The sequence below is a fragment of the Monocercomonoides exilis genome (assembly GCF_001643675.1).
Source record: "Monocercomonoides exilis strain PA203 chromosome Unknown scaffold25-1336746, whole genome shotgun sequence".
In the NCBI taxonomy this organism is placed as follows: domain Eukaryota; phylum Preaxostyla; order Oxymonadida; family Polymastigidae; genus Monocercomonoides; species Monocercomonoides exilis.
The window spans coordinates 948,152-963,243 of NW_027150570.1; the positions used below are offsets into that span (position 1 = coordinate 948,152).

At 33.9% G+C, this 15,092-nt stretch overlaps 4 protein-coding genes across 4 annotated transcripts; 3 read left to right on the forward strand and 1 right to left on the reverse strand.

The window, feature by feature from the left end:
* Window positions 1-87: 87 nt before the first annotated feature.
* On the forward strand, window positions 88-1,998 carry MONOS_9912 (uncharacterized protein; the record flags this gene model as incomplete). The annotated part of the gene is made up of 4 exons (XM_067880454.1): window positions 88-420; window positions 479-875; window positions 982-1,191; window positions 1,395-1,998. 4 exons carry the CDS (start codon window positions 88-90, stop codon window positions 1,727-1,729), a joined length of 1,275 nt encoding a protein of 424 aa, XP_067726672.1. The 3' UTR covers window positions 1,730-1,998.
* Window positions 1,908-4,886, reverse strand: MONOS_9913 (putative phenylalanyl-tRNA synthetase beta chain). The gene is made up of 4 exons (XM_067880455.1): window positions 4,792-4,886; window positions 4,638-4,711; window positions 4,430-4,579; window positions 1,908-4,371 (listed from the first exon to the last, which is right to left on the reverse strand). The coding sequence occupies exons 1-4, from the start codon at window positions 4,850-4,852 to the stop codon at window positions 2,149-2,151; spliced, it is 2,508 nt and encodes an 835-aa protein (XP_067726673.1). The 5' UTR covers window positions 4,853-4,886; the 3' UTR covers window positions 1,908-2,148.
* Window positions 4,887-6,009: 1,123 nt separating this feature from the next.
* On the forward strand, window positions 6,010-8,264 carry MONOS_9914 (uncharacterized protein). The gene has a single exon (XM_067880456.1). The coding sequence runs from the start codon at window positions 6,034-6,036 to the stop codon at window positions 7,585-7,587; it is 1,554 nt and encodes a 517-aa protein (XP_067726674.1). The 5' UTR covers window positions 6,010-6,033; the 3' UTR covers window positions 7,588-8,264.
* A 4,543-nt stretch (window positions 8,265-12,807) lies between these two features.
* MONOS_8254 (putative COP9 signalosome complex subunit 1) lies at window positions 12,808-15,044 on the forward strand. Its single transcript, XM_067878648.1, has 4 exons — window positions 12,808-13,527; window positions 13,626-13,826; window positions 14,089-14,307; window positions 14,473-15,044. The coding sequence occupies exons 1-4, from the start codon at window positions 12,823-12,825 to the stop codon at window positions 14,803-14,805; spliced, it is 1,458 nt and encodes a 485-aa protein (XP_067726675.1). The 5' UTR covers window positions 12,808-12,822; the 3' UTR covers window positions 14,806-15,044.
* Window positions 15,045-15,092: the final 48 nt, after the last annotated feature.

A 15,092-nucleotide genomic window follows, 5' to 3' on the forward strand; every position in this document is an offset into this window, starting at 1 on the left:
GAAAATTTTCTCAAAAAACCTCAAAAAACAGAAAGCTGGTGATCTTAATGCTATAAATTAAGGTGAAATATTATCCCATATTTAAAAATGTCTTATCAAAATCGCTCGAATTCATATCAAAGGAGCGGAAGTTCAAGGCATGGACAAGGGTTATTACAAACCCCTCAACGATATCAATCTAATTATCGAGACAGTCGAGGAAGAGGCCATGGCACTCCAGCTGGAGGAGGTTCTCAATATCGTGGGTCAACTGGTGGGTTTTATCGTCGCAGAAACGATGACCCGTTAACAAATGGAGATCCAATGCGATCGTGGTCAATTGGGCGAGAAAGTTGGACTATTGGACGAGGAAGAATGATTCTTGGAACACAAAAAATTGTGTATCCTTCAAATTATCTTCACTTCACAACATTTCAAGATGTATGCAAATTTTTGTTGATTAGTTCGTATTTTTGGATTGTATGCTTTTATTGTATAGTTTTCTGATTTTGAAGCCGCTCAACGGGGACTCACGACTGATTCAGATGTTGTTGCACTCCCTCCTGCTGCTCTTGTACCAGCTGCTGGAACTGATTCTCCACCTTTGGAAGCATCACCTAATTTTTCAAATTCGGCTGATGAAATTAAAGATCAAACCAGCGATATTAACGAAGATTCAGAATCAGACGAAGAAAAATCTGATGAAGAAGGGGAGAATGAAGAGAAAGACAAAAAGGATTCAACAGAAAAGGATGATGAAAATGAAGAAGATGAAGATTTGCAACCTCACAAGCGCACTTTGGAAAGTGCAAAAGAATCATTGAAGGATGACAAAAACATCGATGAGAATGAAGATCATGTGATTAGGGAAGATGGAATAAATGCATTTAATTTCAGTATGAATTTTTTATTTAAACAGTGTTAAATTCTTTTGCGTTTTTCCAAATATTAACTTTTTTATTTCTCGATTTATATCTAATCTTAAATAATTTAATTTATTAGAGGCAAAATCCATGGATAACAGACTCAGAGAAGCTATTCGTGTTCAAAACAGAATCTTCAGCGTTCTGGAAAAGCAAAAAACAACGACGATAATCAAAAAAGACGGAAAGGAGGAAAAAAAAGGACCAACTTATGTGGATTTGGGGCGAGTGCAAATGAGATGCATCGATGACAGAGGATGGAAACAGAAAATCAACACCAACGAAATTGGTTTGTGTCAACGACTTTGGAGGCTGCTTTTTCTTTCTTTCTTTTTTTTTTTTTTCTGTTGAAAAAAGCTTTCTTTTTGTTAATTAAAAAAGCAACTGTTCATTTATTTTATTTTGTTTCATTCATTTATTTTATTTTTGTGAAATCAATCCATATTTTAATCTTCTTTTCTAATTTAATTTCTTCACAATAATTACATTCAGAATCCCTCACTTCTGTCATCCGTCGTGAGCGGATGGAGATGAAGAATGCAGAGACCGAACGTATTCGGCAGCAAGAGCTGAGGCAGCAGCTGATGAAGCAGCGAGAAAGTGGACCGCCTCACAACCAGCCACCGCGTGTGACTGACATCTGGGCGTCTAACAGAGGGAGAGGCTCAAACACTGACAGATACAGCCGTGGAAGAGACGGGGGCAGCAGTGGAGGTAGTGGCAGTAACAGGCAGAGCTCGTATTCCAGAGACTCCTATCAGGACGGAGGATATCGCAGGAATTCAGAGAGGTCATCGTCGAATCCGTCGAGGCATTCGAGATATTGATTTGTGATTTCACTTCAGTTGATTCGTGTTTCTCAGCAGAAGTTTGCACAGTCTGCATGCTTTGCATGTGATTGAATGCAATTCTTTAAATGATCGTTTTCATTTTCTTCGCATCCTTTGTTTGAGGCATATGCTCTGGAGCAAAGAATTTCATTTATTTCAATTCAAGTTATTGAAGTTTTTCATAACGAATTTTTTTTTCAAGTCTTCTCTCCAACTTTGGATTTATCACTTCACTTAAAATGAAAAGAATCAAAAACGAGCAAAAACTGACAAAACGCAATAAATTGGTTTTGAATAAATGCAAAAACATGCTTTAAATATTCGTGTTTAACTACTTAATTTTAAAGATAAAAGAAATCGAAAGATAGTCAAATAGACAAAGAATAAATAAATTCGTCACTCTGATTGTGCCTCCACTACAGCAAGCGCTCCAGCAATGGCTCGAGGTTCAGCTCGACAGCAGTGACAAGTGTGTGCACTGTGAAGTCCTTGAGCACATCTGGTCTGACAACACCCATGATGCCCACTGGTATCTGCACAAGCGGCACATCCCGTGGCTCATTCAGCTCGCCCATGTCAGTCAGGCACAGGATAGCCATGTTCCCTTCCACGAAGGACGCAGTGTCTCCCAGCCAGCGGCACAGGGAGACGGAAGGGTCCTTTGCAAGCTGAGGGAGAAGACGCGAGACAGGAATCATCTGCCACACGGCTGGAATCGGTTGGGATATCTCCTTCTTCCGCTGCCTCTCTTTCTCTTTCTCTTCGTCTGTCTCTTCTCTCTTCTCTTTCTCTTTCCTCTCTTTCTCCTTCTTGTCCTCTTCAATCAAGCTGCGCTTTCTCTCCTTCATTCCATTGATCATCTCAACAGGGTCAACCCTATCGTCTGCAAAGACACATCGGCAGTGGCTGAAGATGTGTGCCAAAAGCGGAATCATCTCCTCTACTTCCACATCGTTTCCGCACCGCACTGCACAGAAACGCCTCTCGTTACGCGCGCCGCTGTCAGATGGCACAGTGCCTGAAAGAGAAGGCTCTTCGAAATGCATCGCTGCTGCCCATGGAGGAATAATATCTTCTGTCTGCGAGTCTGAGCTGCTGGATGACGAAGACGATGGGACAAGATCGTATCCTTTCCTGTTTGCACAGCAGCCGTGTCCGCAGATGCCCTCGCACTTCTTCTCTCCTTTCAGAGCATGTGCTGTCCGCTTCTTCCCGCATCTGGTGCCTCCGCATCCCAAAATGTCAGGGAGCACCACATCGCCCACCTCAAACAGGCTGATGGGCTTTGGGTGGTGGTTGTTGTGGCACAGGGACAGAAGCAGGCACGGAAGGAGCGATGTTCTGGCAGCGCCTGTGTCGATGGTCTTTCCATTCAGCGTGGTTATCATTCCACAGCGGCACAGCGAGGCACAGCCAGTCGAAGAGGAAGAAGGCGTTGATGATGATGATGCTGAAGCAGAAGCAGATGAAGCAACGGGGGCAGGGTATTTGTACACGTAAGGCTCAGTCCCATCGCATGGTTCTTTGGCCTTTTCGCATTCTCCACAGCAGGCACCTCTGCACGCACAGCTGCTTCTCCTCATCTTTGTTGTGGCATCGTCCAAAGACAAAAGCACAAAGTTGTACATCTCCACATATCCGCCCATTGCTGCAAGCATCCGAACACCTTCAACAGCCTCCTCAGCCAGCAATGGTTGGCCAATTGAAGACCGACCACCTCGCCCAGCACCAGCTGAGACAGGCACGATCTTGTCTACGCCATACGAAATGAGCACATCCTCTGCCAGATCATTGGGATGCAGCACGTCTGCTCGGTGGCACGGGATAACTGCCTTCAGAGAGATGTCTTTGGTCTCGTTGCCTGTTGCACCTTCTGGAAGGCTGGCAAGAACTTGCTTTTGTCGCAGAAATCCGATCATCTCGTTCGCAGTGAGTGACAATCCCAGCAAGCCGTTAACAAACGACACGGGCAGATCCATGTGCAGCGGGGCCATCCGTGGAAAGAGGTATGTTTTTGGTTCAAGAGCGGGTGTGTTCAAAGGCGAGAGCACATCGGCGTATGATGGATGAGACGATATAACCTCAACGCTTTCGACACCGCCGGTGCAGTACTCGGCAAATGAAGTGATTATCACGTTCATAACGGCTGTCATTCTCTGAAGATCAGTGCCAGTAACATCAATAAAGATGTCCTTTGTCTGAAGAGTTATTTTTGAGTGTTCCCCATTCACAATTGGTGGAAGAGACAACAAAACTCCATTTTTGTCCCTGATAACTGGAACAACCGGTGAGCCTTTAACAAGATGGATGTATTTTCCTAAAGGAAGATTCTTCGTTTCGTAATATTCAAACCATTCACTTGCAGTTTTGTTCAGATCATCAGGCATTTTGTCGTTTGGAGCTGGTCCGACAAGAGTTGTTTTTAGAGGTGTGAAACGGAACGATGGAGACTCTCCGCGATATGTGAAAGGTGGTTCAATAGTAGATAAGTCATGGGTTCCAATGGCAACAAGAGTTCGTTTCCTACACGCGTTGTCGTGAAGTTTTTCTTGAAGATCAATGAAATGTTGATATAATTCACTGGTAAATGTGATTCCCCTTAAAACAGCGCCAATGGCAAAAGGGCGGATGGGCTCGGCCTAAATGCAATTCACAAATTATATCAAAAACTTTTTTTGTGAATGAATGAATTGATACCGATTTATCAACATAAAATTTCAGTGTTGCTGGTTTTGAAGTGATCAAGAGAGGCTCACTTTTTTTAAGAAAGCACCTAACTTCATGAACAACTCCCTCCATTCCACTCAAATCATAACGATTTGCCATGAACTCCAGCTGAATTTCTTTCTGAAAAGTGAAATTGGAAAAAGCAATCATAAATTATTGTTTTCAAAAATGAAAATACATCTCCTTCTGCCAATTCCTTGACAATTGCTTCCATTCCAAGACGAGCAAATAAGGCTTCGATTTGATCATCGGCTACAAAAATAGTTAAAATAAGAATTTTTTCATCAAAAAATGGACAAATTTATTTCATCGAAAACAGATTTACAGCAAACAATATGAAGGTTCGTCTATCGCTGTAAGAAACGATTTCTTTGAGAAGCTGACGTGCGGCATATCAATTTCACTTTTGGATCAATAATTTTAGTATATGGCAAAATTGATCATAAATAAATAATCAGGAAAATTGAACTTTTCACTATTACGTTTTTTGGAAAAAATATCTGTTTTAGTTCTTAATAATTTATTATTACTTATTACTAACACCTTTTCAGATTTTTTGATATCATTTTATTTTGTATGATTTGAAATATTTTCACTTCATAAGATAATGTTTGCTTTTCCGTTTGCTAGCTTTTCAGTCCACAATAAATAGTGATGTTATTAGCAAGCATAGAAATAAATATATATGTTGATTGTTGAATACTCGACAAATAAACACTCATATTTGAATAATCCATATGTTTCGTGTTCTGCTTCAACCAAGAGGAGGAAAATTATTGTTGAAATTGTTGAGCAACTACAAGAAATCTCTCAAAAATAAGGCAATTTCATCTTGAACAATAATTTTTGCGGGAAAGAAATGATAACTTTTTAACTTTCCAAGAAATAAAGAATAAATCTGAGTTAAAAATCATATCATCAAAAAGCAAGTTGAACTTATAAACAAATATGAAAACTTCTTTCGCATGGAATGAGAAAAATAGCTATTTCGTCTATCAAAAAATCATTTGAAGATTTCGGGTTGATGTTTTACTTTTGATTCTCATGATGCTGTGTGTCATTGAAGCTTGTGTAAATGCACTCGAGTCTCTTTTCTCTCAGCTCAATTAAATCTTCCTTCATCACAGAGAGTCTCTCTCTCTCTCTCTTTTTTTTTTTTTTTTTTTTTTTTTTTTGAGCTTGTATTGTCTATTTTTTCTTTTCGCTTTTTTTAGGAATCGAAAAGAATTAGAGCGAGAAATAATTTGTATTTGTTATTTCCTCTGAAGATTCTCATTTGCAAATGTGTTTTCTATACTGCTTCAAAGGATATTGATAAATCTTTCTGTCTGCATTGATGACGTAGATGTTTTTAAATCTTCGAACAAGCATCATGAATCTTTTGTTACTATCAGTTGCCTCCTTGAATATTCCAATAACTTTAACGATCAATTTCTAAAATTTTGCCTTTCAATTCACTGAAAAGAAAAAGAAAGATAGATAGATAGATAGAAAAAATGAAAAAAAATTAAAATGAAAAATTTATTTTTTGTTTTTTGATTAGGCCCATTATTTATTTATATTTTATTATTTTTATGTTTGCATTTTGTTTGACAAATATTGCATTCTTCATACTCTTTCCTGCAGTCATTTGTGACTCTGATGCAAAGACATATTATGTGTGTTCGAAAAATGGTACAAATAACGAAGTTTGTGGAACGGAGCAAATACCATGTAGAGAACTTCAATATTTGTTGAAGAAGACCGATGACATTTTAAATCGAAATATTTCCATGGGATTTGGGGACTATAACGAAGGAAAGATTGATTTTCTTCGAGGAGAAATTAGAATTTTCAATTCCGAAAGCTCGGATAAAGGTTGCCTTATTTGCAATAGTAATGATGAATACTGCTTCAAAGTTGATAATGCTACTTTGTCTGTGGAGCGCATTGCTTTTTCGTTGGGTTGGAAACAGAGCACATTTCCTGTTGCTTTCATTTTGAATAACGCATCTTTTTCGCTAAATCATACGAAAATAAGTGTATATTTTGTTTATGAAAGTGAAATGCTTTCTGAAGGAAAGCCGGTAATCAGTGCTTGTTTATCTAGGATATCGATTCAATCTGCAAATATTTCACATTCACTAGTTTGGGATTCATATCAGGATTTGTCTGATAATGAGATCTGTGATTGGAATCATGGCCTTATTGAACTGAATAATTGTACAACTAATATTCACGATAGCTATTTCTCTGGACAGTTTGGTACTTTGTTTATGGATCAAGGTTCACTAGAATTGAACACTGTTCAATTTTCTACTGATTATATCGAGAAAAACTTTTATTCAAGAAGGGGATTGAGGTGCATCGGTGATGGAACTGTAAGTGCAACTGACACTTATGAATATTATGGAACAGATGAAAAGGGAAATTTCTTTGATTTGAGAAAATGCCGTGCAACAGGACCCTCGTTAACTCGGGGCAGAGAGCCATTTTTCACTCCAGAAATTTTGAGTGTGATCGAAAATCAATCAACCAAATCAAACAAATATGCTATGACTGTTTATTTTTTAAATTTGTTGCCATGTGAAGTGAAGCTGTGTGTGCATAAAACAAATAGTGAGATTACAAAGCTTGATTTTGATGCAAATAATTCGTCGTTCACAAAAATAGAACTTGACAAGGATGCATTTCCAGCAAAATTCAACATTTCTTTAGAATATCCCGGACCAAACAATACCAGGAAATATTCTCCTCAACAAAATGTTGACTTCAGATATCTCAATTACTCGGATGATGGACTTAGTAAAGTTACAAAAATGATTATAGTAATTGTCAGTGTTGTGAGCGCGATTCTATTATTTGGCGGGATAACCGTTATTGTAACTGTTGTTTGTGTTGTAAAGCAGTCGAGAAAGAGAAAAGGGTATGCCGGAATGAGTGTATTTCCCGCTCCAAATTCAACTGTGATGAGTGGATACCCTGGATACCCAGTTTCCTATCAAGGCTTTTCAGCAATTCCAGTTGCACAAACTGAAACGAATCATTCTGAGCATACAAACCAAACACAAAATGTTTCAAATAATGCTAACATAGAAAAGGAAGCGATACTACCACCAAGAGTTGAATTGAATGGATCGACTTCTTAGGCAGTTGTTTTTGCTTTGAAATTTTCATATTTACATTCAATTGACAAATTTTTGAAAATCATCAAAGAAATGTTTTCTGTATAGATTTTCAATGTTTTGAACATTAGAATTTTAAAAGTTTTATGTCTTTTAGAAAATGTGATCATTTAACAAAATTGTTAAAAAGTGAGTTTAATTTTTTTATTATTTTCCTTCTTTTTTCATCTCTTGTCATTTACATTTTTGACTCATATGCATTCGTTCAGAGCATTTTGTCGGCTATATAAAAGAACTTTTAACGTGTCTATCACCGGATGTTTTTTCCGGTTTCACCTTCATAACAAAAATATATTTAATTTTTGTTGATTACATTTGTATTTTTATATTATTGTCAAACTTTTTTTTACTAATTTTTTTGTTTTCAAATCAGTGAAAAAATAGATATTGTGAATTTCCAAACAACTTTTCAACTGTGTTTTCAATGGCAAGTTTTTTATTCTTTTTTGAATAGCGCGATTTTTCAATCCGGAGAGTTTATTTTTTTATCTTTTTTTTTTCATGTTTTTATCATCTTTCTTGTTTTCAATCAAATTTGAAAATAGATACTGTTTCCAATAATCTTGTTTTTGTTCCTTTTTAAATGTAATTGTTTAAATCATTATTTCAACATTTAAAAATTAATATCAATCAGAATTTTCAAAGATGAGTTTTTCTTTTTTTAAAAGAAACACCTTTATATTTTTCTGGTTTAAAAAAAAATATTTTGATTTTTGTTCAATTTCTTCTATTGCATTTTTTTAAGAAATCAAAATGCAAATAAAACCGAATAGTTATTTCAAAAATGAACTGGTTTGTGTTTTGTTCACTTGAAAGGATCCAATTGAAGGAATTGATCAATAATTCTGATGTTAAATCAGAACTGGAAAAAAAATTTTACGACTTTTCACAAAGAATGACCCAGATATGAATATTTTTGAACGAAAAATGCTAATTCAACTTTTGTGAAAGTTTGCTCTGTAAAATTATAATGAATTAAATATTTTTTTCTCTTTTTTTCTTTTCAATTTATATTAAAATGGGACAAAATATTTGACTTCAGGCATTTTCTTAGAAAAATTTTGCACTTTTCATTGACTTAAATATATCGAAAAAACACAATAAAAAATGGTTCCATTTCTTGACATTCGTGAAATGTTGGAAAACTTGATGTTTTGATTTCAAAGATGACTGTTTTCGGATATCAAAATCAAATTTATTTTGAGATCTGGTAAAGTTAAAAAATGTTTTATGTGAAACAATTTTTTCAAACTTTGTGCATTAAAAGCTTGAAAGTCCATATTTTCCCCCATATTGGTTAATTTTTTGAGAAATTCCTTTCGATTTATTTTCAAAAGTCCCAAATATTAAATATTTTGATCAGATTTCTGTTCCCTCTCACGATACATCACTAGAACATAATGTCAGATTTTTATTTGTACACAGTTTTTTATTGGATCCTAATTTTTTTCTCATATTTATTCAAAAAGAAGGTTGCATTCGTTGAGATATTTTTAAAATAAATAATATATTACATTAAGGTTGTACTCTCAATGTTTTTGGAAATTAATTCTTCAAAAGAAAGAACTGAATTTTTTGAATTTTATTTTTTGATCAATGATTTGCTCGTATTTTCACCAACTTTTGAAATAGGGTGTTTTCCTTGTAGGCATTGTTTTAAAACTTTTCTTTTATTCATTTTTTGTAATTTTTAACTTAAGAATCTTTTTTCACTAGTTTTCACATCTCACCTATTTTTTATCAAAAACAAAAATTTGTAGATATTTGTCGTTCTTTCTCCAAATTTTCAATGCACGCTCAATATGCAATTTAGAATTGCAAAATTCTGATGATGAAATTAATAATAACAAAATGAATTTTTCTCAGAAACAAAAAATTAAAAAATTGTATTTTTCACGTTTTTCTTTTCACACAAATATGATTAACAAAAATTTTTTATAAATAAGATACTGTTCATTATTATTCATCATTAACACACAGCTTTCCTTCTGATTAATCGTATTTCTTGTTAATACTTAAATTTTGATAAAAAAAGGTGAGATGTGAAAACTAGTGAAAAAAGATTCTTAAGTTAAAAATTACAAAAAATGAATAAAAGAAAAGTTTTAAAACAATGCCTACAAGGAAAACACCCTATTTCAAAAGTTGGTGAAAATACGAGCAAATCATTGATCAAAAAATAAAATTCAAAAAATTCAGTTCTTTCTTTTGAAGAATTAATTTCCAAAAACATTGAGAGTACAACCTTAATGTAATATATTATTTATTTTAAAAATATCTCAACGAATGCAACCTTCTTTTTGAATAAATATGAGAAAAAAATTAGGATCCAATAAAAAACTGTGTACAAATAAAAATCTGACATTATGTTCTAGTGATGTATCGTGAGAGGGAACAGAAATCTGATCAAAATATTTAATATTTGGGACTTTTGAAAATAAATCGAAAGGAATTTCTCAATGCACATATTGAAATGAAAATATTTGAATTTCGGAATATTTTGAAAGATCAATTCAGATGTTCACTGTTCTCGTTAATTGTTGATTTTTTTTGAAATACATAAATATTGAAAATCAAAGATTTGATAAATATTTTATTTTTAATGTCATGTTTTTTTTTTTTTTTTTTTTTGAAATGCGCGATTAAATTCGAATGATAAAAACTCTTCAACATATCTATTGTTCACCAAGTATTGTTTTTTGCTGAAGTCCAAAATAAACTGGCATTCTGTCGATGTTCATTATTCCCCATTCACATCCCTTTGTTTGTCTTGTGTTTTTTGTACATGAAAGCGTTAATGATTTGATGTCCAATTTGACAATTTCGATCACTTTTTCGAAACTTTCTTTGATAATTCGAACTGTTGATGGAATTTTGTGAAAATCATTCACAAGTCCACTTTCTTCAAAAGCAGAAAAAATGTTGATCGATGAAGAAACTTGCAGAATGGCATTCACTGCAACCCACAAAAGTTGTTCCATACTATCGTGTGTTGAACCAGATCCAACCTGTTGAATTTGAAGTTTCCAAAGTGAAAAAATTAATAAATCCAATGACCGCAACAAGTGTGTTGCATTCGGAGGAAAAACCAAAAACAAAATATTTTCAATAGCAAGACGAGTCAATACATTATCCGATAGGTGGATTCTGCAGCCATCAAGAATCAACACTGCCTGTGATTGTTTATCTGGCAAAATCATTCTTTAAATGTTGACATGAGGAATGAAAACTTTCTCAATCCAGTTTTCAAACCACTCCTTTGTGAAATAAGACGAATTTCCGATTTCCACGCTACAATGAATTCCTATTTGATAGCCTAGAGACCGAAGGGATCTCGTGTTGAACGGTTTTTGTACCAGAAAACAAGGAGGGACAAAAGTACAATCAAGTGAAATACAATGAAGCAATGATAACCTTTTTTCTCCTCTGTCAACAGGCGTGTGATCAATTACACAATTTTCATTTGTTCAGACTATAAGGTTCACCTTTCTTGTGTCTTTTTGTGCATGATAACCTAATTCATTAGCACAGAAGATCATTGAAGAATATTTTTCGCTCACATATTGAGTCAAATATTTATCCAGGTAATAATGCTTTGTTCCAATATATTCATTCATTTTACGTCTCTCAATCTTGAAGAGATGACCATCAATTCCTCGCAATGCCTTTTTATGAAAGAAGAATGAAATTAATAAAAAGGCATTTAATGACAAACTTTCGCAACAACGGCTCTAACGTTTTCAGTGTGATTTCCTTTCTTTCATCTCTCAAATTTTTCGGTCTTTCCATGACTTGTTTTTCTTGTTTCCTGGTTATGAACATGTTCTTTTTCTCAGTAACCTTTTTCCTTTTGTATTCTGTTCGAATTAGGCAGACAAGACTCGGTGAGCAGATGAGTGCATTTGTTATTCGCACGTTTGAAGGAATTTTCATTTTTCTCATTTCGCATGCTTTGAAGAAGGAACGAATTAATGAAACTTTTGTTTCAGAAGTGTTTCGAAACAAGAAGTGTGAAATGAAGTGCAAGTTCCATTTTGGTACAAATCCTGAAAAAACTGTTCTAAATAAAGATGGACTAAAAGTTGAAAAAACGAAAGACATTTCTAATAAAATAATAGACAAATTTATTTCACTTGAACAACCGCAATTATAATAGATTTTCTATTACTAACATTTAACAATTAACATAAATGGTGAGTGACTGTTGAAAGAATTCATAAAAAAAAGTGATGTGTTTATTATCCTGAAAACAAAACATTTGCGACTTTTCAAATAAGAATAACACATATTCGAATCTCCAACAACAATTTTGTTTTGGAAAATGCTTGATCTGGTGGAGTTATTAAACAAATAATGAACATCAGTATTTTTTGTAATTCCGAAAATTTCCCTATTGTTGCATCAATGAAAAACATTTGAATAAAAACGTCAAATCAAGTTGCAGATATAAAAAACTTGAGAATATTAAAAATTTTCGTAGTCGAAAATGTTTCATACAAAAATTCAGCTCAGAGCATTTTCGAAAAGATATTATCATATTGAATAATCTGATTTTTACAATTTTCCTTCCTGAACATCAATAATATTCATTTTTTTGAATATATGGGACGAAAATTTTTGCTTTCAAAATTTTGTTCCATTCAACTCTGACAAATATTTTTCTAAATTTTGAAAAATTTTCTGTATTTTTTAAGTATGCAAATGAAAGATTTCTCATGATAAAGTTGTGAAAAAATTTTGGAACAATTTTTTTTTTCTTTTTTTCTTTTATTTTTCTTTTTTTCTTTTCTTTTCTTTTTTTCTTTTTTCTTTTACTTTTTTTCTTTTTCTTTTCTTTTCTTTTCTTTTTTTTTTTTTCAAAAATGAAAGAATTTTGCCCCATATTTTCTCATTGAACGATTGTTAACCAATGTTTTTGACAAACACAGTTTGAGATTTTTCACTGATAAAAATAGTTAAAATATTAAATGATATTTTTCTAAAAATTCATCACAATAATTATGTATCAAATTTCTATTCAATTTTCAGATTAATAGAAAAAACTTGCATCTTCAAAAAATTTTTTTCCGTGCATATTTCATCTAATTCTTTTTTCCTTATAACATTATTCATTCGTTCTTTAAAAAAAATTGAAATAAAAAAGAAAGTCAATAATTATCGAACGAAATTAATTAATGAAGGTTCAAGATCAATACGAAAATGTCATCTTCTCGACAATCAGCTTCAAGTTCAGTATCAGAGCTTTTAGGAATGTCAGTTAGCGACTACCTTGCACAATATAAGGGCCATATGCAAACAGAACGAATTGAATTGATATCTTCTAATTTAAAGGGTATTCCTGATACATTTCTCAAAAATGCATACAACGAACTTAAAGATGGATATAATCCGGATAAGCTTGAAAGCTTTTGTAAAAAAGCTCGCATACTTGGTTGCTCACTTGCTGTTAATAATACAATGACAGATGGAATGAAAGAGAAAGCTAAGGCTGAATTGGATCGTCTTACAGAGGATTTATCAACTTATAAAGGCAAACTCGAAAGAGAAGGCACTTATTTAACACATGTGAAGCTTGGGGAACATGCTTTATCGATGGGAGATTGGAAGGCTGCTCAGGCTAACTTTGCAGCTTCAGGCAACTATACTTCTGGTTTGAAGGAACAATTAGAAGTTTGCGTAAATTTGATAAGAAGCGGAGTGTACGGACATAATCCATCATTAATTTACAATGCTGTATCGAAAATTGGTTCAGCTCCTCTTGATATGTCAGAACAAGACCATCGAGTGATAAGTTCCATAGCGCAGTGCGGAGCTGGAATTGTGTATTTGTGGAACGAAGATTACTTTCAGGCTGCAAGGTGTTTATTAGAATGCACAATCGATATTGAAGGACATTTTAACGAGGTTTGTAATTTTTTATAGGAAATTTTATTTTAATATTTCTGATAAATAAAAATATCTTAAAAAATTCGAAATACAAAAATTCAATGCTTTGCACATAGTTTCTTACATGCACCGACATTGCAATTATTGCTGCTCTATGCATTCTTGCATCGTTCTCTCGGCAACACATGAAAAATAATGTTATACACAACACAACATTTCACAAAATGACTGAAAATGTTCCAGAAATGAAAGAAGCTATCGACGCATACTACCAACGCGATTTTAAAAGATGCCTTTCAAATGTTAGTGAATTTAAGGTATGCATTCATATGAAACCATTTTGAATACTCAACCTGTACATATATAAGTTAAATAATTGCCTTGAAGCAACATCGGCATCTTCGTTAATTCTTTTTTTTTTTTTTTTTTTTTTTTTTTTTTTTTTTTTTTTTCTTTAAATGTGCATATATGTGCATATTGTTTTCTAATTATTTATGTTAACTGTGATCTTGATTTTTTAATTTTCTTCTCTTATTTGTTTGCTCGAATTGCATCTGCTTTTCTGATTTTTCTCATCAGCAAACAATTCGTGTGATTCCACTTCTTGAGCCGTTCGCTACAAAACTGTTAAACAGAATATTTGTATCTTGTGCAAAATGCTACATCCAACCATTCAAAGTTGTTGACTTGAGGCAGATGGCTGATGAATTCAACACCACACTCGAAGACATTGAAAAAAAAGTGACTCAGCTGGTGATGAATGGAGAAGTGCAAGCAATGGTAGACACCCACAATCATGTGTGATCAAACAACTTTTTTATAATAATAATATTTTTCTACTTTATATTTTTGTTTTATTTTTTCGGTATTTTAAACATTCACTAAATATTTATTTTTCTATTTTTTTCAAATAATCTTGATCGAATCTGAATTGAATGGTCATACTTCAATGCTCAATTTTAGCGTCTTATTTCACGAACATCCAACTTCCGTAGTGAGACTTTGAGCTCGTCTGCCGAATCCATCAAGGAGCTTGTGTCGCAGATGGAGATGGAGCTTTTGTATATGAATGTCCGATTGAAGCGAGGAGAAGCCGAGTTTAAGTTGTTCCAAGAGCACGGGGCATTCGGAAGAAGAGGCGGAAGGAGAGACGACAGAGGATTCGGAAGGATGGGTGGTGGACGGATGGGAGGATTTGGTGGATTTGGCTTTGGCGGCATGGGGAGTATGAGGGGAATGGGAAGCATGGGCGGAATGGGAGGGTTGATGGGGATGATGTTTGGTGGAGGATTCTAAAATTTATTTTTATTCTATTCTATTTTTTTTTATTTCAAATTTCAAATTTCTCAAGAATTATATTGTTTATTTTAAATGGAAGTGAAAATGAAAATTTTTAACGCTTCCCACAAAATGTACTTTTCTTCAATTTCACAAAATTTTCGTTTAAAACGAAAAATTTGGCTTCATCAAAGAAATATATGATTTCATTTCAACAATGTCTGTTTATCAAACGATTGTCATTCCAAATGAATGTCTTATAACACGGCAAGCAGATGGATGCTTGATTTTGAAAGATCGACAAA